The 21,687-nt window shown below is 33.0% G+C and overlaps 12 protein-coding genes and 2 pseudogenes across 14 annotated transcripts, besides 5 other annotated features; 6 read left to right on the forward strand and 8 right to left on the reverse strand.

Moving 5' to 3' along the window:
- Positions 1–881: 881 nt before the first annotated feature.
- TVAGG3_0244140 (uncharacterized protein) lies at positions 882–1,739 on the reverse strand (the record flags this gene model as incomplete). Its single annotated transcript, XM_051227788.1, has 1 exon — positions 882–1,739. One exon carries the CDS (start codon positions 1,737–1,739, stop codon positions 882–884), a length of 858 nt encoding a protein of 285 aa, XP_051112774.1.
- Positions 1,740–1,818: 79 nt separating this feature from the next.
- Positions 1,819–8,498: a mobile genetic element.
- Positions 2,567–3,151, reverse strand: TVAGG3_0244160 (phage tail repeat-like family; the record flags this gene model as incomplete). The annotated part of the gene is made up of 1 exon (XM_051227789.1): positions 2,567–3,151. One exon carries the CDS (start codon positions 3,149–3,151, stop codon positions 2,567–2,569), a length of 585 nt encoding a protein of 194 aa, XP_051112775.1.
- Positions 3,171–3,323, reverse strand: TVAGG3_0244170 (uncharacterized protein; the record flags this gene model as incomplete). Its single annotated transcript, XM_001303442.1, has 1 exon — positions 3,171–3,323. One exon carries the CDS (start codon positions 3,321–3,323, stop codon positions 3,171–3,173), a length of 153 nt encoding a protein of 50 aa, XP_001303443.1.
- On the reverse strand, positions 4,715–5,759 carry TVAGG3_0244180 (annotated as a pseudogene). The gene has a single exon. A coding segment is annotated over exon 1 (1,045 nt).
- TVAGG3_0244190 lies at positions 5,777–6,624 on the forward strand (annotated as a pseudogene). The gene has a single exon. A coding segment is annotated over exon 1 (848 nt).
- TVAGG3_0244200 (serine threonine-protein phosphatase family) lies at positions 6,629–6,871 on the reverse strand (the record flags this gene model as incomplete). The annotated part of the gene is made up of 1 exon (XM_051227790.1): positions 6,629–6,871. One exon carries the CDS (start codon positions 6,869–6,871, stop codon positions 6,629–6,631), a length of 243 nt encoding a protein of 80 aa, XP_051112776.1.
- Positions 8,412–8,498: a terminal%2Cinverted (terminal inverted repeat of Maverick transposon ID:TVAGG3_0244150).
- A 344-nt stretch (positions 8,499–8,842) lies between these two features.
- Positions 8,843–11,071, forward strand: TVAGG3_0244210 (tetratricopeptide repeat domain domain-containing protein; the record flags this gene model as incomplete). The annotated part of the gene is made up of 1 exon (XM_001303438.1): positions 8,843–10,519. The coding sequence occupies one exon, from the start codon at positions 8,843–8,845 to the stop codon at positions 10,517–10,519; it is 1,677 nt and encodes a 558-aa protein (XP_001303439.1).
- A 276-nt stretch (positions 11,072–11,347) lies between these two features.
- Positions 11,348–11,575, forward strand: TVAGG3_0244220 (uncharacterized protein; the record flags this gene model as incomplete). The annotated part of the gene is made up of 1 exon (XM_001303437.1): positions 11,348–11,575. The coding sequence occupies one exon, from the start codon at positions 11,348–11,350 to the stop codon at positions 11,573–11,575; it is 228 nt and encodes a 75-aa protein (XP_001303438.1).
- A 441-nt stretch (positions 11,576–12,016) lies between these two features.
- Positions 12,017–12,731, forward strand: TVAGG3_0244230 (acetylation-dependent protein binding; the record flags this gene model as incomplete). Its single annotated transcript, XM_001303436.1, has 1 exon — positions 12,027–12,512. The coding sequence occupies one exon, from the start codon at positions 12,027–12,029 to the stop codon at positions 12,510–12,512; it is 486 nt and encodes a 161-aa protein (XP_001303437.1).
- A 370-nt stretch (positions 12,732–13,101) lies between these two features.
- On the forward strand, positions 13,102–14,811 carry TVAGG3_0244240 (armadillo (ARM) repeat-containing protein family; the record flags this gene model as incomplete). Its single annotated transcript, XM_001303435.2, has 1 exon — positions 13,123–14,526. One exon carries the CDS (start codon positions 13,123–13,125, stop codon positions 14,524–14,526), a length of 1,404 nt encoding a protein of 467 aa, XP_001303436.1.
- Positions 14,812–15,040: 229 nt separating this feature from the next.
- Positions 15,041–15,070: a terminal%2Cinverted (terminal inverted repeat of MuDR-3_TvMULE3 transposon ID:TVAGG3_0244250).
- Positions 15,041–15,960: a mobile genetic element.
- Positions 15,931–15,960: a terminal%2Cinverted (terminal inverted repeat of MuDR-3_TvMULE3 transposon ID:TVAGG3_0244250).
- A 104-nt stretch (positions 15,961–16,064) lies between these two features.
- Positions 16,065–16,648, forward strand: TVAGG3_0244260 (centrin; the record flags this gene model as incomplete). Its single annotated transcript, XM_001303434.2, has 1 exon — positions 16,079–16,561. The coding sequence occupies one exon, from the start codon at positions 16,079–16,081 to the stop codon at positions 16,559–16,561; it is 483 nt and encodes a 160-aa protein (XP_001303435.1).
- Positions 16,649–16,762: 114 nt separating this feature from the next.
- TVAGG3_0244270 (centrin) lies at positions 16,763–17,291 on the reverse strand (the record flags this gene model as incomplete). The annotated part of the gene is made up of 1 exon (XM_001303433.2): positions 16,795–17,277. One exon carries the CDS (start codon positions 17,275–17,277, stop codon positions 16,795–16,797), a length of 483 nt encoding a protein of 160 aa, XP_001303434.1.
- A 520-nt stretch (positions 17,292–17,811) lies between these two features.
- On the reverse strand, positions 17,812–19,805 carry TVAGG3_0244280 (uncharacterized protein; the record flags this gene model as incomplete). Its single annotated transcript, XM_001303432.1, has 1 exon — positions 17,853–19,805. One exon carries the CDS (start codon positions 19,803–19,805, stop codon positions 17,853–17,855), a length of 1,953 nt encoding a protein of 650 aa, XP_001303433.1.
- A 364-nt stretch (positions 19,806–20,169) lies between these two features.
- On the reverse strand, positions 20,170–21,607 carry TVAGG3_0244290 (ribonuclease inhibitor domain-containing protein; the record flags this gene model as incomplete). The annotated part of the gene is made up of 1 exon (XM_001303431.1): positions 20,264–21,586. One exon carries the CDS (start codon positions 21,584–21,586, stop codon positions 20,264–20,266), a length of 1,323 nt encoding a protein of 440 aa, XP_001303432.1.
- Between the last annotated feature and the right edge of the window lie 80 nt (positions 21,608–21,687).

The following is a 21,687-nucleotide window of genomic DNA, read 5'->3' on the forward strand; positions in this document are numbered from 1 at the left end:
AATTTTTCTCACAAATTGAGAGCTTTTACGGGAAATTTGTTCTGAAAAAGTACAAGTCTTGTTCTGAAAAAGTACAAGTATTGTTCTGAAGCAGTGCAAGTATTGTTCTGAAAAAGTACAATGGACAACATCGAGCCATTAGATGAGTTTTGTGTGTTTTCTACGATGTTAGAAAAGTGGTTAGAAAACGTGTTAGATCTAACATGCTAACATAAACTTTATTTTTCAATACTTTTTCTATCTTAAGGAAATTCATGAAAATTCAACGGGTGAAAAAACAGGTGAAAAAACGGGTGAGATCTAACCTCTTCACCTAAAATATATTTTTGCCGAATTCTGTATAAAACTCATGAGTTTTCTACGATGTTAGAAAAAATGTTAGAAAACGTGTTAGATCTAACATGCTACCCTAAAATATATTTTTCAATACTTTTTTTCTATCTTAAGGAAATTCATGAAAATTCAAGAGGGTGAGAAAAGAGGTGAAGCCAAAAGTGGCTCGACCTCAAAACAAGCATTTTGTGAAGAATATAGCAACCGCCGGAATTCCGGCGGTTGGTTTTTATACAAAATTCAACGGGTGAAAAAAGAGGTGAGATCTAACATGCTACCCTAAAATATATTTTTGGTTCATTTACACTCATTGCGATGAAGAAGTCTTGACATTTTCCCGACTGTTGTCGAAATGTCATGTTGTCACCATTTTCAAAAAGATGTTAAATGACCGAGTGACCGAGTGACATGGTGACCCCTTCAGTAAACATCTCATTTTAACTCACTTTTTTTCTATCTTAAGGAAATTCATGAAAATTCAAGAGGGTGAAAAATTAGGTGAGAAAAGAGGTGAGAAAAGAGGTGAGATCTAACATGCTAACATAAACTCACTTTTTCAGCACTTTTCCGTAGTTGTATATGAAAGACAATTCGAGATAAAAGTCATAGTACAATGGTATTATATGTTGCACACCATTTGTTGTGAACCAAACTTGAAAGTCAGAGAAACTGTTACTAGGTGGTTCGTAGAATTTAGAAGCAAAGTCATAAAAGTCCTTGCCAATACATAGAAAACTATTGTTGCTTGAACTGAAACTTGCATGGCACATAACATTTTGAGGGTCAAACACGTTTCTATAAACTGTCAAATCTGCTGGTGGAAGTATAAATTTAAATGGACCATCTGGTGGTAATGGTTCGTTCTGGTTTAGTAACCGAAGAAATTGTGCCCAAGAACGTTTGTCTACTTTCCAAAATAAAAACTCTGTATCTCTTGGAGGGTTAATTTCGATCTTTTGAAATGAAACGGTGGAGTTCATCTTGTCATATTCTAGTTTCAGATAGTATGTTCCATTTAGTAAAGAGTCGTATTTTTCTTGAAATTCCCAATAATATTTGTTCATTTGAGTTTGAAAGTCATTTAGAGTTTTCTCAAGACTTTCGTCTGAACGAACTGTAAAGATTCTCATTTCGTCAAATTTGTCTATTAGACCATCAGAACCTTTATACTGCCCATGAAAATATACTGCGAACATAAACGCGTTAGTTCTATTTGAAAACAAAACTCTTCTAAATCCTATTGCCTTTGCATCTGAAGGACTTTGAAGCCAACGAACTGGATAGTCAAACCTGTATGCTCGGGATGAAATTTCTTCATCTGAAATAGTCCTACCAGCATTTGTATAGATATAGTCTAACGGTTTTGTATCTGCTACTTTTGTTCTTTGTTTTTCAACCTGAAGCATTTAATATATGTAAAAATATATTGTTTTAAAATGGTATGCCATTTCATATTTCTCATCTAACAAACAAGTTTCCCAACGGTCCAGCATGTTGTCTGACTGCTTGAGGGTTAGGTTGGTACCATTCGAACTTGACACTTGCAATTCCTTCAATTGCATTCAAAATGTCTGAGTCGGAGTCAACCATTTGTTCTCTCTTTGTAGTCTTGAAAGCGTCAAGAAGCATTGCAGCTGTTGTGACATTGCCATATGCATAGTAAATGTGACCATCCAAATCTGTTATGGTCAATCTGAGATTGTGTCCTTTCTTATTTCCGTCTTGTATGGCAGCAAGTACTCCCATGAAGCCTTCTTTGTTCTTTCCTTCGTCAAAGTTTACTGTAAAGGTTCGACCAGAAGTAATTTGACTTCTAACTTCACGGTACTTCTCATATGCATATCTTGTTCTTTTCATGGGAGCATGACCATCCTCTGCACTACCTTTTTTTTCTCAAAGGATGCAATTGTTCGTCATGTTTCCAGTAGAATCTGGCAAAGCCGTCGTGTCCTTCAACTTGAGGTTCACTAACATCGAAAGGCATGTCCATAAGACGTTCTTCTTCTAACCTCTCTAGTCTGTTTGGATAATTTGCACGTGCTGTTTCCAAATCCATTTCGTAGCGAAGACCAGACAATTTGTCATAGACTTTTATGGGTCTTCCCTTCCTATATTTAAACTTCTTCGAAACTCTCCAACCATATCTTTGCAACTCTGCTTTTATTCTAGCAGATTTTCTATCCATTCTATATGGGGGCATTTTTATAAAAATAAAAAAAAATATTTTTTTTCTTTACTTTACATAACCGCCTGCTGCCATAAGTCTTTGACGCCAACCCATACCAGCTAATGAAGGTTGACTTGGTTTAGTTTGGAAACTAAACTTTGTTTTTGGTTTATCTTCAGTTTTTGGTTTTTCTTCTTCTATCGGTTTTTCGTCACTTTTCGGTTTCTCTGACTTTACTTCACTTGCAGGAACAGTTGTGTCGTCAACATCTTCATAAATATCATATGCCATTTGTTTTTGTTTTCCTTTCAACTTTTTGTGTTTGTTGTAAAGTTTAGAATATTTCGACTCTAAGTCAATGAGATGTTCTATAATGAACTGTTGGTCAGTGAAGTAAACTTTTCCATCTGTTGTCTCGAAAGCTCCTTCAGACTTCAATATTTTATTTGTGAGAGTCTGTTTCTTTTTTGAGATACTAGCCGTTCCATTTTTATGAAAAGTGACTTTGTAGTTAGGGTTTGTATTTCCAGACCTGGCACTTTCTATTATTGAATTTTTCTCTTCATCTGTAAGTTCTTTGACAGGTTTTGACAATGGTTCTGAACTTTTTGTTTGTGGTGTCAAATCTACCGTTTCAACTTCTTCGGTCATTTCATCTCAGTAAAAAATTTTAGTTCGGTTTGTTTTCAACTGGTTGTTGTTGTTTTTTAAGTCGGTCTAAAACTTCCTGAGGTATAGGAAGAACTTGACAAACACGTTGTGTAACTGCTGGAAGCCGACAAATCCATCTTGAACCCATTTGTCTCAATGCTGTATTGTTCATTTCATCTCAGTAAAAAATTTTACATTCCCCAAGTTTGAGGTGGTTGCGGTTGGTTATTGTTTACCCATTGTTGTGCATGGTTATATCCTCTGTTAAAGAATCTTTCACCTTGGTCCATATAGTGTCCTGCTTGGTTATAGTAGTCATTTGCTTTGTTATAATAGTTTCCTGCTTGTCTTCCTACATTGTCCATCCATCCTTGAACTTTTCCTCTTGTTTCAGGATTTGGAATAAGATTTGTTGCATCTCGTGCTACATCCCAACCTTTCTGTACAGTTTGTATAATAGGTTGTGCTTTCTCTTTCAGTATACCTAATGTACTCAAAATCTTCCTTCCAACTCCAAATACACCTCTGGCTATTGTTCCCACTGCGGGCAAAAATCTGGATGCAACTCCTGCTAATGCGCCAAATAAACCATTTCTTATGGGTTAAAAAATGACGAATTCAAACAAGGACCCCTATGTTTCTAAAGCGACAAAGAAAGCACTCATGATAAAAATCTTTAGTTCAACACCAAATGCTTGGTTTATGGATATCTTGGAAAACATTCCGAGAGTTAGAACAGATGGACCACCATACTGGCTAATATTTGTCGGTCAAAACACAAGATACTGTGAAGCCATACCATTATGGTCCAAAAATATTTTAGATGTGAAAACTGCTTTGACAATATTCGTTGACAAATACCATCCAACAAAACTGACATCTGACTGTGAAAGTTCTTTCAAATCAGATGATGTAAAAAAACTATCTGCGTTCAAAAAATGTAAACCAATATTCATTGTCGACCAAAACCATTCTGCTCTTGGTGTCATTGACGGTTGTATAAAAATGTTAAGAGACTTAAACCAACCACAAGGTGGTGAAGCAAATGAAATGTCATATGACGACAAGTATAGACACTTCTCCATGGCAAAGATGAGACAAGTTTTAAATATTTACAATAACCGTAAACAAAAAGGTTTGGGAAACCACTCCCCCGAAGAAATGAAAAACAACCCTGACTTAGAGAAAGACTATATATTTAATAATTTAGTCAAAAGAGACAAACAAGAAAGAATGCCGGGCTTCAAACTCAGAAAGGTGACAAAGTAAAAATAGAAATACCTAAACGCGACCCATATGAAAATACTATTGACTATGACACAAATGGGAACCCGACAGGTACTCACATTCGTGTTCGTAAAAATAGAAGAAAGTATACAAGAGAATATTATGAAGTTTTAGGCAAACATGGCAAAATGTACACACTGCAAGCAGAAGATAAAACTACTATTGTCAGACCTCGTTTCAAACTTGTCAAAGTTCAAGGTGGTATACTTTCAAAGACAGTTCTAACAAATATAAGACAACTCCTGACGAATATGCTAAAGAAGTTAAAAATGACGACTAAGCATTTCTATACCATGCGTAAACTGTCATGTAAGGTGGCATGTAGTCTTTACTTTGTCCCGTTGTTTGTGTAAATATCCTGAAACGAATGTGAATGGTCTCCTCCTCCCTGAGTGTTCCTCCAGTAACAATTTATAGCAAACTGAACGTCGTCTTTAACATCATATCCTTTACCTTTTGTCATTCCTGACCATTCCCAATATCTATGCTTATGCAACCTTCTCGAGATGTACTTAAATCTATGTAGTGACTGTGTGCAGGTAAGTTTTCACCTGAATCGTTTTACTTCCACCTGTTTCCTTTGAAGAGTTTGCACAATACAAAACCTGTCGACTATTTGAGTCCAAGTTCCAAAACCAAGTACTACTTCTGGTCTGGTAGAGTTCATTGAAACATATAATGAGCCAACCGGGTAAATAAGATTCGGCAAAATTTGTTTAAGCACATTGAGTTCCTGTCTTAGATGTATAATACTATTGTCATTAGACATCAAAGTATCTACAAGACTTGTTGCCGGTGGTATTGTTGGACCTTTACTTGGCAAGGTTGTGTTTAGTGTAATATCATCTGCTGTAAAAGTTGTAAAACTTGTATGTGTATGAGTCTTTTTAGAATATTCGTTTTCAGCTCTTGTCACTTCACTTGACATTTTATTGTCAACATATGTTTTGTCTGCTAGTTCAGGATGAGTATGTTCTTTTGTTGCATAAGCTTTGTTAGCTCTTTCTTCTTCTTTTGCTATTGCATCGTCTACATATGTTTTGTCAGCTTTGTTGTCAACATCTGCTTTCAAAAGAAGTTCATTTATAGGTTTCTCGTTTAAAGTTCCTTTTGTTGGATTTATACAGACAGTATGGTTCTTCTTGTCTTGAAATAGAAACTCATCTGTCATTGGGTTTAATGTCAGTTTTAAGTTTCCTTCTTTCAATGACTCAGATATCTTAGAATAGTTTGAAAAAGTTTGTTGTGTTCTTATTTAGAGCTTGTATAATGAGTTGTCGTTGTGTTGTATTTCTCTCATAGACGCTGTTTCATTTGACATTTTTATTCTAGATAAATATGCTTTCAATAGAAAGAAAATTCTAGAGTTGCTACAATAAACCATTAGATGAACTTTTACTAATGTCGGTCAAAAGTTTGAGACAGAGACCGTAAAGCATGAAGGCTATCGTTTTGACTACCCGTTAAGATGGTTAAGAGACCCATCCGTCACAAAAGCTATTGCTTTCGTAGAATGAAGTTCATTTCAGAAGCCATACATGGTTTTCCCCATTTACAGTCGGTTTTGAAGTTCGATACTATAACAAAGAAAAACGTACGTATGAGAAATTTGAACAGGGAAAACTTTTACAAGTGAATTTGCTTGTAAACTTAGAAACAACTCTTCAAGCTTTTCAAGAAAAAATAAACGATATCTATATCGAATATGCAAACCAGTATAACATTGACGAAGGAGAGTACCATCTCGATATTATATATGACAGGAAAAATGCAACTGTTAAAATCAATAGAATAGAAGACCTTGGAGAAAACGTTTATATTTCTACAAAATATAAACAACTTGGCATGGTATAGATTTCTGAGGATGTTAAATCAGCCTGCAGCATATCCAGTACACCCCGGACTTTTATGAAGTCGAAAACCCTAATGGAACATATGAAAATGTTTTCGACTCAGATGCTATTATAGTTCATGCTTCATTTTCTGGTGCACAAAACTCTTTTTTATGCTTGGCAAATGACTTTTACGAAAAACCTACAAAGCTATATGAACCACCAAGTGGAAGTATTTCAGACTTTCAAGTATGGTTTACTACAGATGGAAGAAAGAGAATAATTCCATTATACCATGCGTTTTACTTAGAACTTAGTTTCATATACAACTACTATCGAACGGTAAAAATATAATTTTTTAATACGGTTGAGGTGTTGGATTTGGTTGCCAACTTGACTGTGGTGCAGGTTCAGGCTGTTGTATAACAGGAGCTTGTTCTTCTGGTTCAGGGTCTTTAGGTATAATACCAACAAACTGACCTACTCTTTTACCAATATTTTTGACTCCGTTCCAAATTCCTCTTCCTACGGTTTTTATTCCATTCCATATACCTCTTCCAACATTTCGAAAGAAGTTTCCAATACTACTGAAGAAACCCATTTTACTATATGTAAAAATCTAATGTCCACCTAGTCTCTTACGTTTCCTGTTGAGTTCCATAGCATTCTTTAACTGGAGCTCATACATTCTGTTTCTCCTCTGGTAGAAAACATATTCTGGGTCAACTCCTGTGTTCGCGTCATCTGTATAAAGTTGTTTATATCCCACTTCAGGGTTTGTATAAAACTCTTTCCATCTCATATTTGCATACCATGGTGGCAAACCTAACGCAGCGTCATTTGACATGGCAGTTTGCATTTGTACATCTGTTGGCACTTGACCATAGTTTGCCATTGCAGTTTGTATTCTAACTTCATTTGGAATATTCTCTGGGTTTGGTTGTCCAGGTTGCTGTGCATTTGCTAAGTTCTGTGCGTCCATTTAATATTAGATAAAAATATCTCTTACGAGTACATATACTGAACATTTGCAGGCATTGGTTCATCTTCATATTCTCTGTACTTTTCTGCCACGTCAAATAAATAAATGACACAATGGAAAAAACCTAAAACAAGTAGTCCTATTTCAAACCACATTTACTTACTAGTAAAATTTCTTTATTGTGACACTTTCTCCAGTTTATAGGACCTCTCTCATATTCTATCTTGTCATATCTAAACTCATAGTCATGTATGTCCTCTAACCATCTCATAACGGTTTCCAAACCACTTTTATCGGATGTAAAGTAAAAGCATGGATGGTTATGTAAAACGTCTAAAGTTTCTAAAGAGTCTCTCAAAGTCCAGTCTACTTGGTATTGAAAATCCCATGTGTTATAGAACGGCGGGTCCACTATAAAGAAAACATTTTCCTTGTCTTTATATTTTTCATACAACTCTGTCCAATGACATCTCACAAACTCTATACCCTCAATATATTTTTCTATGTTCTCTTTGAAAACATTTGTATAGTTAAGATATAAAACGTTTGACATAAGTGTTTCAATGTCATGAACTCTTATAGAACCACTATATAATAGTCTAGCAGATATACTATCCCAGTCTATATATTCTGCTTTTTTCAAAACCTCTCTCACAATATTTTTGTTATCTAATGGTATACGTTCCATCTTACCTATAGGTATCTTTTCTTTTAACTCTTTCAATATATTGTTTGTGTCTGGTATATGTTTGAGACGGTCCATATAGTTGTCGAAGTCATTGCATATAATCTTTGAGTCTGGGAATATTGTATGGCACAAATGGGATATATAGAAACTTCCACCGAACAAATCTACAAATGTTAGACCATTCGGTAGTTTCTTAAGTTCTCTCAATAGAATATCTTTACATTTACTCTTATTTCCAAAGAACGGTAACGGTGGTTTTGTAAAATTCATTTATATATAATAATAAAAATGTTTTTCCTGAAAAGTGACAGAAAAGGCTTCTCAAAGTATACTTCCTTGGAACGCCTGTAACTTTTCCTGTAGCGACGATAGACCCTTACTTGTCCGGACAAAGTTATACTATTTTGAGTGCTCTACCAAAAATTTTTTATGGGCTAGAGGGCGCAACGCGCCTGGAGGCCCCCAGTACCCAAAAAACTTCATTTATACTAAACATCTTCAGGGCTAGAGGGCACGAAGTGCCTGGAGGCCCCACTACCTTTTTTTTTTTTTTTTTTTACTTAGCCTCTATATCAGTGATATGAAGTTGTAGTATAATCCTAGAAAATCCATTCATAAAAATATCACCACTGCCTAATAATTTTTTTGCTGATTTTCTTCTTATTTTTCAATTTTTTTAAAAATTTCTTCAGTCAAAACATCAAATTTAATCGTGAAAGTCCTTTCTTTTTATCAGTTGAAGCTATTACCACAAATTTATTGGATTAGGGAAAATATTAGGTAATTTCCAATTTCCAAATCGCTAATTAGACAAATTATTTTAATGACATACCTTATTTATGCATTATTCCATGATGTTTATCCATGGTTTTTATACCTAAAATCTTGTCACTTTTCTAAGTATGGAAGACTGGCATACACAGAATATTATACATAACGGCATTGGATATTATATGAACATTAATAAGTTTCATGAAATATCCCTAGTTGCCAGCAAAGATTTAGATCTAACAGGAAGTTTTCCGGCAATTTTAAAAGATTGTTTAGACGAAAAATCGTTTTCTACACTAGTTCAATATATAAATGATCCATTATTCAAGATAACATACGTAAATATAATATTTCTGTTGAAAAGTTCCCTTGTTTATCGTTGCAAATCTTTAATAGAACAAATACAAAATATTTTAAGTGCTCCAAAATATGCAGACCAAGCAATACAAGCTATTGAATTGTCCTACCAATGCCAAACTATATTAGATATTCTTGAAAATTACATTGCTCATAATTTCACTATTTTCGCTCATAAACCGCAATTTGTTAATATTCCTTGTCACATAATCTACAGAATAATCACGTGGTATAACCAAACATTCGAAGTTACTAACGAAATTTTAGAATTTTATTTCAATATCCTCCAAATCAGAGGAACACAAGCAACATCTCTTTTTCTAACGATAAACTATGCCAAGCTTTCTCCTCAAATGATTACGCGCATTCTAAGCATGAAACAATTAGATTTTGAAAGTATTGGCCCATTAATTATGCAATACGTCGAAAAAACAGAGCAGGATCATCAAGCTATGCAAGATTTACTCAACCAAAAGAAAGGACAAGTGTCAAACCTTAAATCCGAGTATGATCGAGTAAATGCAATGTTAGAACAGACAGTACAAAGGCAAAGACTACTTACTTTGAAGCAGGCCGACCTTGAATCGAAGAAAGACGCATTAATCTCTGAGTTAAAGTCACATTCGGAAAAATCTTCCCAATTAGAAAATCAAATTTTACAAATTCGTGACGATACACAGAAAATTGTTAAGCAGAAAGACGAAATAAACAATCAGAAGAATTCTGTGCAGAGAGATTCCGAAGAAATGATCAACGACATCGCAATTCTCAAACAACAAATTGCTGATCGCGAAATGCAACAAAAAGCAGCTGCAGCAGCCAGAGAACTTGTCAGGAAAGACGAGGAGATGAGACACAGACTCGCAGAAATGCAGAAACAAGAGGAATTAAAGAAACAAGAAGAACTCAAAAAACTTGAAGAACAAAAAGTGACAGAAAATTTAGCTAATTCGAATGAAAACTCCCAAAACAATTCAGGGGAAACAGAACAGAAGCAGAACTATGTAGAGCCATCACTTACTATCATTGAATTCGATCCGAATGCCTTCAAAAAAGCATTTCTTCAGAAGAAAGACATAAAAGTTGAGATGATTTCACCTCCTGCGACAAAATACTCATTATCTGCTGAAGGATTCTCAAGAGCTTGTGAATTGGAGTTCATGTGGACATGTGCACAAAATTACGATGAAAAGTATAGATCAAGTTACGGAGCTTTGCTTTTGATGAATGACCCTCAATCTTTGGATTTGGCCGCGTCACTTTTATTTCAAGCTGCAGAAAAAGAGGAACCATACGCATTGTACAACATTGGCGCTCTGATAACAAATGGTTTATTGGAAGGGGAGAGAGAAGATGCTGCTGATTATATTTGTAGGGCTGCAATGAAAGGAGAACCCGATGCACAAATGATTGTCAAGAAATTGGTCAAATGGGATGTACCTGCAAGATAGAAATTGTTTTTTTATTATGTATTTATTTTGTTGTATATATTAATATTAGAATAAAATAAATTGTTGTTTTGCAAAATTCAGTAAATTAGTTTAGGATGCAATTACAATCTTCTGACATTTTCTCAATTTTTTTGACAACCAGGCTTTATACTCAAAATATATTACTCACTTTTTCCAAAACCAAAAGTGTAGGAGTACTATGCATTTTAATAAATTATTCACTTTTAAATTATTAATCAAACAGGAAAAATGAGTAATATAGCTTAAGAAGTGAACAATGTTCAGTCATTCCAAGACACTTGAGGAGATAATATGTTAGAGAACTCATACCGTCATATAGCAACAATTGGCTTCATATTGTTGAATTCCTTGCATTAGAGACATATTGTCTGCGCAAGCACTTCAGAATGAATGAATTCAATTCATTAAAATTCTATCTTGTCAACATATTCCTAGACATATTTTCGATTACATTCCATCTTCATTGACACCTTTCGTGACGCCAGCTTTTATTGACTAAAAAAGAAAAGTCTATTAAAGAATATTTCTGAATTTTTAAGTGTTCTTTAGAAAAAGAGATTAACATGTGAACAATTACTCAACAACATTATTTAGGCTACGATATAATATATATTTCATATAAATAATATATATATGCAGAACAGTTACTCCCATTGCAATAAATTCAGGATTTCATTTTATTATGTCACTGTCATTTGACAAATTTGACATTTCACAAGAGATGAAACAACATGCAGAGCATGCAATGAACTTGTAAGCAGGATTCCAGGATATCTTGCCATAGGTTTAAGTAACGTAGAAATTAGAATGAAGTTTCCTTCTGTCTGCTCTGGTTCAATGACTGACGCTGCTATTAAGGCGTGTAAGTACGTAAATGCTTTGCAATCAATTATGTCTGATGTCCTCGGCTATATTAAGAAAGGTGAAAATTCAAAAGAAATCTGCATGAAACACGGATATTGCCCACAAAAGAACAATATTCCTCATAGAGACATTAAAAGGAAAATACCAAGAAGAACATTAAAGATTCATTAAATTTGTTTTGAAAATTCTATTGCAATATGGTTATCTTGCTAAATTTTCAATAGAATCCCAATCTTTTTTTTATCAAATTTCAAAGACATTGTCATTTGACAAATTTGACATTTTATGAGTATTTTAAGCAATTTTATTACTACTACACATTGCATTTTTAAAACTTGCCATTTTTCAGGCGTATACCACTTTTTTTGCAAATTATTTCCAACATGAAATAGTCTACCATTAATTCATGGATATTGTTAATACCCATCAATAAAAACATCATCATCTCATTCGTATCATATCAATCAAATGAAGTATCTACCAGAAAAACTTTCAGAATTCTATTTTTAACCAAATGGGTTTGCAACACTAGCTTGCCTATATATATATATATTTGTATTATTATTAATTTTTTATTTTCTCTTTGCTCTTTATTTAGGGGACATTAGGGGGATTTTTTGCAATGAATGAATATAATCGTGGATGGTGCTGGAAGGTTCTGAATGAGATCAATAGAATGCCTATTTCTAAGCCATTTAGGCTTCCTGTTGATCCTGTTCATGATGATGCACCAGATTATCTGCAAAAAATAAAGCATCCAATGGATTTATCAAAAATTAAGCAAAATTTGAATAGCGGTATATATACAAAACCTCAACAACTTGTCGATGATATACATTTAATAGCATCAAATACAAGATTGTATAATGGAGAAGACTCATTTTTTGCAGCATGTGCAGATATCATTGAGGAATACATTGATCAGCAGCTTAAGGATAAATGTAATTCATATGATGAAGAATGGACACAAAATTTGGATAGAATTATTGCTGCTCTTCGAAAGCATATAGAAAAGGCGCCAAAAGGAGTAAATATTGACGGCTTTGAAAATATTATAACCAATCCAATCCAGAAAATATCAACAACCTCTGATACAGAATTTCTTTGAAAGTAATTCTCAAGATTTCGAGATTTTTATTCCTCTTACGATACTCAAAAATAATATATTAATAAAATCATATTTGTTAGCCCTATACTATAAAAAACAAAATTGATTTTTTTTCTATTCAGTATATAACTTGATGTTGTGGGATCGTTTCAACCCCCTTTTATTAATATATTACGTTCAATCCTTATTCTTATTTATTGAGCCAATTAAACATTTGCCGTATATTGGATATTATAGCTGGCTTTCTGAATGTATTTAATGAAAATTATTGAATGTTTACTATTTCTTTAACCATCTAATTGAATAATTTTTAAATTTTCAAAATTTCATTCTTCACTGAGATAGAGTTGCTTTCATTGAGTGTAAATAACCTAGTTATACACATGAGTTCATATGGGTATATAATACTATACTTTAAATCTTTTTAAATATCACGAAAGATGCATTTAAACTGTACCAAAAGGAGACTTCTCTTAATGATATTAATTGTATTGTGTGTCACTATAGTGTCATACCTAATTCATCATTAAAAGATATATATTTTTTTGTGAATATTTTTGTGATAAAAATTTGGTCGGCCAGTTATATAGTCAAAAGTCATTTTTAATGAATGAGTCACAGTGTTAAAGACTACAAGCCAGATTTAAATGATAATATTGATCCTAATACAATTGATGAAGAAATTAGAGATACAGAATTGAAAAATAATGAAAAATTAATCCAAAATGAGAAAATACAAATTCAAAATCACTTTGAAGATCTGATAAGTAAATTAGAATTAGAAGATTCTAATTTATCATTATTGTTTAGAATAGATTGGACTTCTACACGCCTTAAATCAGCTTCAATTGATGATATTCTTCAAACTTACGAAATTCCAGGAAAAATCATTCAATTATTGCAATATCCCTCTACCCCAATTGTTGAAGTTACACTCCGGATTACAAATCATCTTTGTAGAATCTCAAATATTTTATTACAATTTATGTATGAAAATATACGTTTATATTATAAACTTATACGTGCTCCTGTTTTATTTCCACTAGTAGCAGAGCTTATCGATGGAATGATTCGAAGATTTCCTAATATTGCTCCAAATTTTATTCAAAAAGAAGTAAATATTGTTCATGTGCTTACAGAACTTATCGAAGTGATGCATCCTAAAGGCAAACTAATATCAGCATACTTGATTTACTCAATAATTCGCCATCTTGATTCAAAAAATTTTGATGATTTTCAATCAATTGTTATAGAACCATTAAGTATCGTTAAATACCTTTTATCATCCCAGAATACCATAATTGAAGAAGGAGATCTCGCACCAATCATTGATTTACTTGCAGAATTAATTCTTTTTTATTCTGGAGACATCCATCTTATAATAACTGATGATAATTTTGAAAAGATTCTAGATCTGACACTAAATTGGCCAACTAAAGAATCAGAAGGTGTTTTATTCGGCTCATTATTGAAATTTTGGTCAATTTTGTTATTTGAGTTCACCGACCAATTTATTGACTTAGGAATTCAGAAGGATTTGATCCAGGCAGCTGTTGACACTTTTGACCATCCAATGTGTCCAAAATCACGTGCAATTTACTTTCTTTCGAATTTGGCAGCAATTGAAAACTTTGCACCTGATATAATCGAATCTAATGCATTTGATTGCGTTTATTCGTTTAATGAAGATTATAATCAGTATGAGGTTGAAATTATGGCATTTTTCTTCATGAATTGTTTGAATACAGCAAAGGATGCTGTTGTTTCCAAAGATTATTTCGAAGATATGCTTCATATTTGCTTTGATTTGTATGATAACGCAAAATCTTCTCATTTCAATCTTTTGTTTATGAAATCAATTGAAATACTTCTTAAATTCGATGATTCATTTAAATCAATGATTGATTTCGATCAAGCATTAGATATTTTTTATAATGCTCAGAGTAGTGAAAATGAAGAGATTGCTCAAATTGCTACCAATATAATTAACGAATACTTTCCTGATTATAAATAAAAAATGTTTGTATTTTATTATAATTTTATTAACATCTTTTGTCTTGTATTTAACATATAACCTTGTTGAGATAATCAGAAATAAAAAGAATTTCTGCCAAGAGTCTTTGGAAATGGTGATTTGAAAATGAGATCAAATATTATTTTATGTCTTCATGCAAGGATACAGGATGGTTAAAATACCATCGGCTATAGCAATTTCCTAAAATAGTTAAATATCAATGAATCAATTTGATAAAAGGAAATAGTGATTCAAAATGAGTTTAACTTTGTTTTTCATCTTTTATCATTATATCATTGGTTTAATTAGCATTGAAATGTCAAAATAATAGGCATGTATAAGATTTCAAAGAAAAAAAAGAATTGTTTTGATATTGATATTTTTATATCATTAGTTTTATAATTCGAATATAAGATAAATGAAATGCATGCTTTTGTATGATATGCATATGTTGTGTTTATGTGTATTTGTTTCTTTTTGATGAGATTTTTTTTGAATTGAGATAACACTTTATGGCAAACCCAAATTTTAGCTAAAAGTGACAGGGAAAAAAAACGTTTAGTATTAAAAAAAAGACCGATGAGAGCTTCGTTCGAAATATAGAGGGAACTGAGAATGCGCAACCATTCTCAGGGAATATTGGATGCTATTCCCGTTCCCTCTGTATGGAAAATTGAGGTTTTCAAAGGGAGTTAAAATAATATCAAATTTATACTAATTTACTTCAAAATACAAAAGTATTTGACAGCTAAAATTAGTTACTTTAGCAAGCCTATCAATACCCTTTTACGATTATTGCTACTTTTTCGAAATAAAAGTAAAAACAAATTTATACTAATTTACTTCAAAATACAAAAGTATTTGACAGCTAAAATTAGTTACTTTAGCAAGCCTATCAATACCCTTTTACGATTATTGCTACTTTTTCGAAATAAAAGTAAAAACAAATTTATACTAATTTACTTCAAAATACAAAAGTATTTGACAGCTAAAATTAGTTACTTTAGCAAGCCTATCAATACCCTTTTACGATTATTGCTACTTTTTCGAAATAAAATAAATTTATTATCAAAAACCTTTTTTTTCTTAGTAAAAATAAACGAAATTTTTTACCTTATGAACTTTTGATGGAAATATGCAAATTTAAAATAATAAAGAAAGCCGCGAGCGAAGCGATCGGCTTAGTTCGAAGATTTTGATTCAAATCTTTGCTGATCTGTAATTCGCGGAAGCCGCGAGCGAATCGAGCGGCTTAGGTCTAAGATTTTGATTCAAATCTTTGCTTATATTTCTTAAATTCTTTATGAAACTCGCAACAGTTCCATAAAAAATTTTAAATTCTAAACTGTCGAAATTACCGATCGGTAATCACACCCTTCATTGGTGTGTCACTTTTTACAGGCGTGTCACTTTTAGCTAAAATTACCCCTACTCACACTTTATTGGGTAAAATGTATATTTATATAGTCTAGTGTTTATTCGATGGTAATTTTTAAGATTTAATTTTTTTTTGTTGACGAAAAATTTAAAACGTTTTCTTAGAAGATAAATCATGTCAGCTGCTAAAGAGACAAAGGGACGTGGCGAACTTTCAGAAGAGCAGCGCCAAGAAATTCGCGAGGCCTTCGATCTTTTTGATACCGATGGCTCAGGCTCTATTGATGCCAAGGAGCTTAAAGTTGCTATGAAGGCACTTGGCTTCGAACCAACAAAGGAAGAAATTCGTCGTATGATCTCAGATGTTGATACAGATGGCACTGGTGCAATTAGCTTTGCCCAATTCCTTCAGATGATGACCAAGAAGATGGAAGAGCGTAATCCAGAAGACGAAATCCGTAAGGCATTTCGTCTTTTTGATGATGACAATACAGGTCGTATTTCATTCAAGAATCTCAAGCGTGTTTCAGTCGAACTTGGTGAAAATCTTACAGATGAAGAGCTTCGCGAAATGATCGAAGAAGCAGATCGTGACAACGATGGTGAAGTTTCATACGAAGAATTTGTTCATATCATGAAGAAGACATCACTCTTCTAAAATATTTTATTTAATTTTTAGTTTTACTTTTACTTTGGTGATTTATATTTTATTGCTTCGTCATCAATTTAAAGATTCATAAGTTACTGTGCAATAATAATAGAAATTTAACATAAATTATTCGAATTTTTTCATAATTGCTATGATTATAGTGAACAATCAATTGCAACATTTGAAAGCGGAGAAGATCTAAATATGATTATGAGTATTTAGTATAAAAAAAATAAAATATTTTAGAAGAGTGATGTCTTCTTCATGATATGAACAAATTCTTCGTATGAAACTTCACCATCGTTGTCACGATCTGCTTCTTCGATCATTTCGCGAAGCTCTTCATCTGTAAGATTTTCACCAAGTTCGACTGAAACACGCTTGAGATTCTTGAATGAAATACGACCTGTATTGTCATCATCAAAAAGACGAAATGCCTTACGGATTTCGTCTTCTGGATTACGCTCTTCCATCTTCTTGGTCATCATCTGAAGGAATTGGGCAAAGCTAATTGCACCAGTGCCATCTGTATCAACATCTGAGATCATACGACGAATTTCTTCCTTTGTTGGTTCGAAGCCAAGTGCCTTCATAGCAACTTTAAGCTCCTTGGCATCAATAGAGCCTGAGCCATCGGTATCAAAAAGATCGAAGGCCTCGCGAATTTCTTGGCGCTGCTCTTCTGAAAGTTCGCCACGTCCCTTTGTCTCTTTAGCAGCTGACATGATTTATCTTCTAAGAAAACGTTTTAAATTTTTCGTCAACAAAAAAAAATTAAATCTTAAAAATTACCATCGAATAAACACTAGACTATATAAATATACATTTTACCCAATAAAGTGTTATCTCAATTCAAAAAAAATCTCATCAAAAAGAAACAAATACACATAAACACAACATATGCATATCATACAAAAGCATGCATTTCATTTATCTTATATTCGAATTATAAAACTAATGATATAAAAATATCAATATCAAAACAATTCTTTTTTTTCTTTGAAATCTTATACATGCCTATTATTTTGACATTTCAATGCTAATTAAACCAATGATATAATGATAAAAGATGAAAAACAAAGTTAAACTCATTTTGAATCACTATTTCCTTTTATCAAATTGATTCATTGATATTTAACTATTTTGGGAAATTGTTATAGCCTATTATTTTGACATTTCAATGCTAATTAAACCAATTACTTGTAAATTCAATAATTCTTTTTAAGGAATCAATATATACTTAAACAAAGTTAATCACATATTAAAAACAATATCTTTATAAAAACATACAAAAATCAAACTAAAAATTAAAAGTCCTCTTTGCTTTCTTCTTTTTCTTCTGCTTCTTTTTGTCATTTTCGATTTCTTTCTTTTTAGACATCATAGGCATTCGATCTTTTGGATCAACAATTTTATAAAGTCTGTGAAGTCCTCTTTCTAAAACTAACTCCGCAAAATCAACCGTATCAGCGAATGGCGGCTGTCCTTCACTTTTCCATGCATAAGAAATATCGTATTTCTGGTATTCATAATAAGAAATTCCTTCATCCAACATATACAATGATTTCGTTCTTGTATCATTGATTGCACCATGACTTGACGTCCATCCTGGATAACCAGAGAATATAACACGTCCTGCGAAACATGACGAAGGACACAAAACATGTTTATGATAATGAAATATTGCGTGAACAGGAGTATTTTCTGATACCCAATCTCCAGCTTCTTTATTGTAATGGCTGTAGAAAGGAACAAGGAAACTCTCTGTTGTATACAAACTAAGAATACCAGATAATAAACTTGATATATAAATAGTAACAATTATAGTAACAAAACTTAAATTTTTCGTTTTCAATAATAATTTCATGTAATAATTCGCTGTAAAAGCACATGCAATTGGGAACCATCCGTCATGAAGGAGTTTAGTGTTATCTAACTCCCATGGCTGAAACATGATGAAAGAAGAAATTAACAAAATAGGAAATGTTGCTAAATAATATCTGATTTGTTGTAAATCAGCAGTAGCAAAACCAAATATTAAGGAAATAGCACCGGTACATCCTAAAGCGTTCCAAAAGATATGGAAAAACCCTCCTTGACCAAATTTCGGATCTTTCCAGACAGGATTAACAATGATGAATTCTTTGTTTTCAACAGTACGAATGGCAAAAGGTGCCAAGAGTGGGAAAGCAATGACATTGGCAACAATGCCATAGAGAGTCCAACAACCGACCAACTTTAAAAAGTACTTAAATTTAAAGGTTGTTACGGCCAATGATAAAGATAACAAAGCCAAAGCAACATATGCGTGTACTTGTGTTTGAGGAGTGATGCCAACAGCAAATGCCGCTACAAGGAAGTAACGCCAATCGAACTTTTTAGTGCCTTCCCATAAACAAATATATACTATTGCACAAAGTGGGAAAACGAAGGTTGCTGAGCGCTGAGGGTTGAATATGTGGGCTATTGATTGGAACCAAAAGACATTTTTGACTCTAGTCCATCTGTGAATGTAATTTGGATTCGAATAGTAATTAAAGAAGCCGTTTTCGAAGATTTCGAGCCATCCAAGGCCTCCACTAAATATCCAAATTGGAAGCGCAACTGCTGCTGCAATAGAAGATCGAGTAAATAATTTTACAAATTGATGAAGTAAATAAATCCATGATAATCCGACAAGGAAGGTAGTCACTCTGAATGCTGTTCGAAAATTGCAGTTGCAAGAGGCTGCCAAAAAGGCAACATAGAAATTCGGAAGGACAGGATAAGCAAGCTTTGATCCTACTGAAATTGGAAACTCGATATCGAATAAAGACTTTCTTTTTCTGTTAATACCAACAGCAAATGATGTTATTAGATTGAATTGGAATGAATGGTCTGAATAACAGGCTCCACCTGATAAACCTTCGCCATTCAAGTTAATATAATCCATTCTTTTAAGAATCCATAATAAGAAAATAGCTAAAGATGCAGCATCTATGTAAGAAATTGAAATGATTAAAGAAGGATGACGTTTTCTTGAAATAAAATGGCATATAGTAGCAAATACACCTAGTGAAATATCAATTACGAGCGTCAATTTTGTTCCCCATGGTATCCAAAGTTGTAATATAAAAGCAAATAAACTCTGATAAAGGATTCCGAATGGAATTGCCATAAAAACACGTGTGAGGTAATCAAATCTATTTAAAACGATAAGAGTGAGAACCTCATACGCCCACCAGATACCTACGAAAATCGTAGGTACCCACATTGAAAAAAATTGAACTTCAGATCGTGAACGTTGAATTAAATAACATATAAGAATTATATTTATCTCTAAAAAATAGGAATTATAAAAAATGGATAATTGAGAAAACTCATTGAAATTATTGTGCTGTGTGAAATCCTAATAAATGAAAGTAGCCAACAAGTTAATGACATTACATAAATGGCATCCAAGAACCAAAATTAGTTATATTTGAAGATTGGATGCCAATATTTAAAGTTTGTTTTTTACTTCAATCAAGTACGAAGAATATTAGCATCTTGTTTAAAATGTTTGGTGTCCATCTTATATAGTTTTGGCCGATTTATGGGTTAATTTGAAAAATATCATTGATTGAATCAATTTTATTTGGAATTTAAATCCTTTAAGTTAAACAAAATTAAAAATTCGGTTTATATAAGCTATTTGTTGAACATTAATAAAAAAATAATCAAATAAAAATTCTAATTTTCGTCAATGGCAGGTAATCCTTCTTCATCATTCGCATTTTCCTCTTCATCTTCTTCTTCGACATCTTGTCCTAATTTTTCAAGTAATTGTTTGACATCAAAATTGTCATCATCTTCTTCCTCTTCATTTACAGGGTTTTCTTCCTCTTTATGTTGTTCGTTGTTCTCTTCTGGCTTTGTTTCTTCCTCTTCTTGCTTTGTTTCCTTTTCTTGGGTTTCAATTTTTTCTTCTTCTTGAGGAACTTCATCTTCCTTCTTCTGTTCTTCTTCCTCTTCAGCAACAGCAGCAGGTTTTGCTTCTTCTTCTTCCTCGTCTTCTTCGTGTAAAGCTAATTCATCTTCTTGAAGAGGCTCAGAACTCTCTTCTTCTACTTCCTGTGCGTCTTCTTCATTTATCTGTTCCTCCGCAGCGAAGTCTTCTTCCTCTAATTGGACCTCTGCGTCGTCATCAGCAAATGTACTGAGTTTTTGGTATTGTTGTTCGCAAAGATTTTCGATGATACGAAGTACTGACTCTTGTAAATTTTTCGGATCGATCTGATGGCCGGCAAATGCTAATATTGTTGCGACTCTGTCCAATAATGTGTAATTTGGAACGTCAATGTGTTGGATATCAGCGGAACCGGATGCTTCGACTTGAGTTTCGTCTTGGAACTCTTCCTCTTGAAACTCCATTCCTTCAGCGTCTGTAGTTGCAAAACCGCAAGATTTCTTTGCTTCTTCAACGATTCTGTTATGTTCCTCGTCAATGCGGCGAAGCTCATCTTCAAATTGATCGCCTTGATGGTCGCCTTGAAAATGTGTGGCGGTCAAATGTTCATCCAAAATTCCGAATTGTCTGGCCAATTCTTCAACTTCTTCATCCTCTATTGGGTATGTTGCAATCCAACCAAGGTTGACAAGTTTCGGAATTAATGGATTCTCGGCAAGCTTCTGTGCAATAATTTTTGTTGAAGATCTAACAACTTTTCCATCTATTGTATGTAAATTGGGGCAAACAATTAAGAGGCTAGTTTGGTAATTTGGAATTTTTTCGACGAGTGATCTTTTAAGTGTAATGTTCGATATTGAGCGAACAACTGAAAATCCAGCAAAGCTAGAAATAGAAGAACCTTCAATTGAAAGAGTTTGGAGCGCCTTTTGTAATTTCAAACCCTGGAGTGATTTAAGCTGAGTGTATGACAAATTTAGATGCTTCAAAGCTGTTGTTCGTGGGAAAAGCTTGATGTCTGTGATATTTTCTCCAGATAAATCAAGTGAATAACTTTTCTTAAGAAGTTGCTTTACTTTCTGAAGCCAAAGAGGTTCTGTGTTCATATGTAATTTTTTTTATATCCTAAATCAGTAAAAAAAATTACAATTGACATTTATACAATTATTGACATTTCTGAGCTAATTTTGATTCGAAGCTAAATACA

Source organism: Trichomonas vaginalis, chromosome IV, assembly GCF_026262505.1.
Source record: "Trichomonas vaginalis G3 chromosome IV, whole genome shotgun sequence".
Classification (NCBI taxonomy): domain Eukaryota; phylum Parabasalia; order Trichomonadida; family Trichomonadidae; genus Trichomonas; species Trichomonas vaginalis.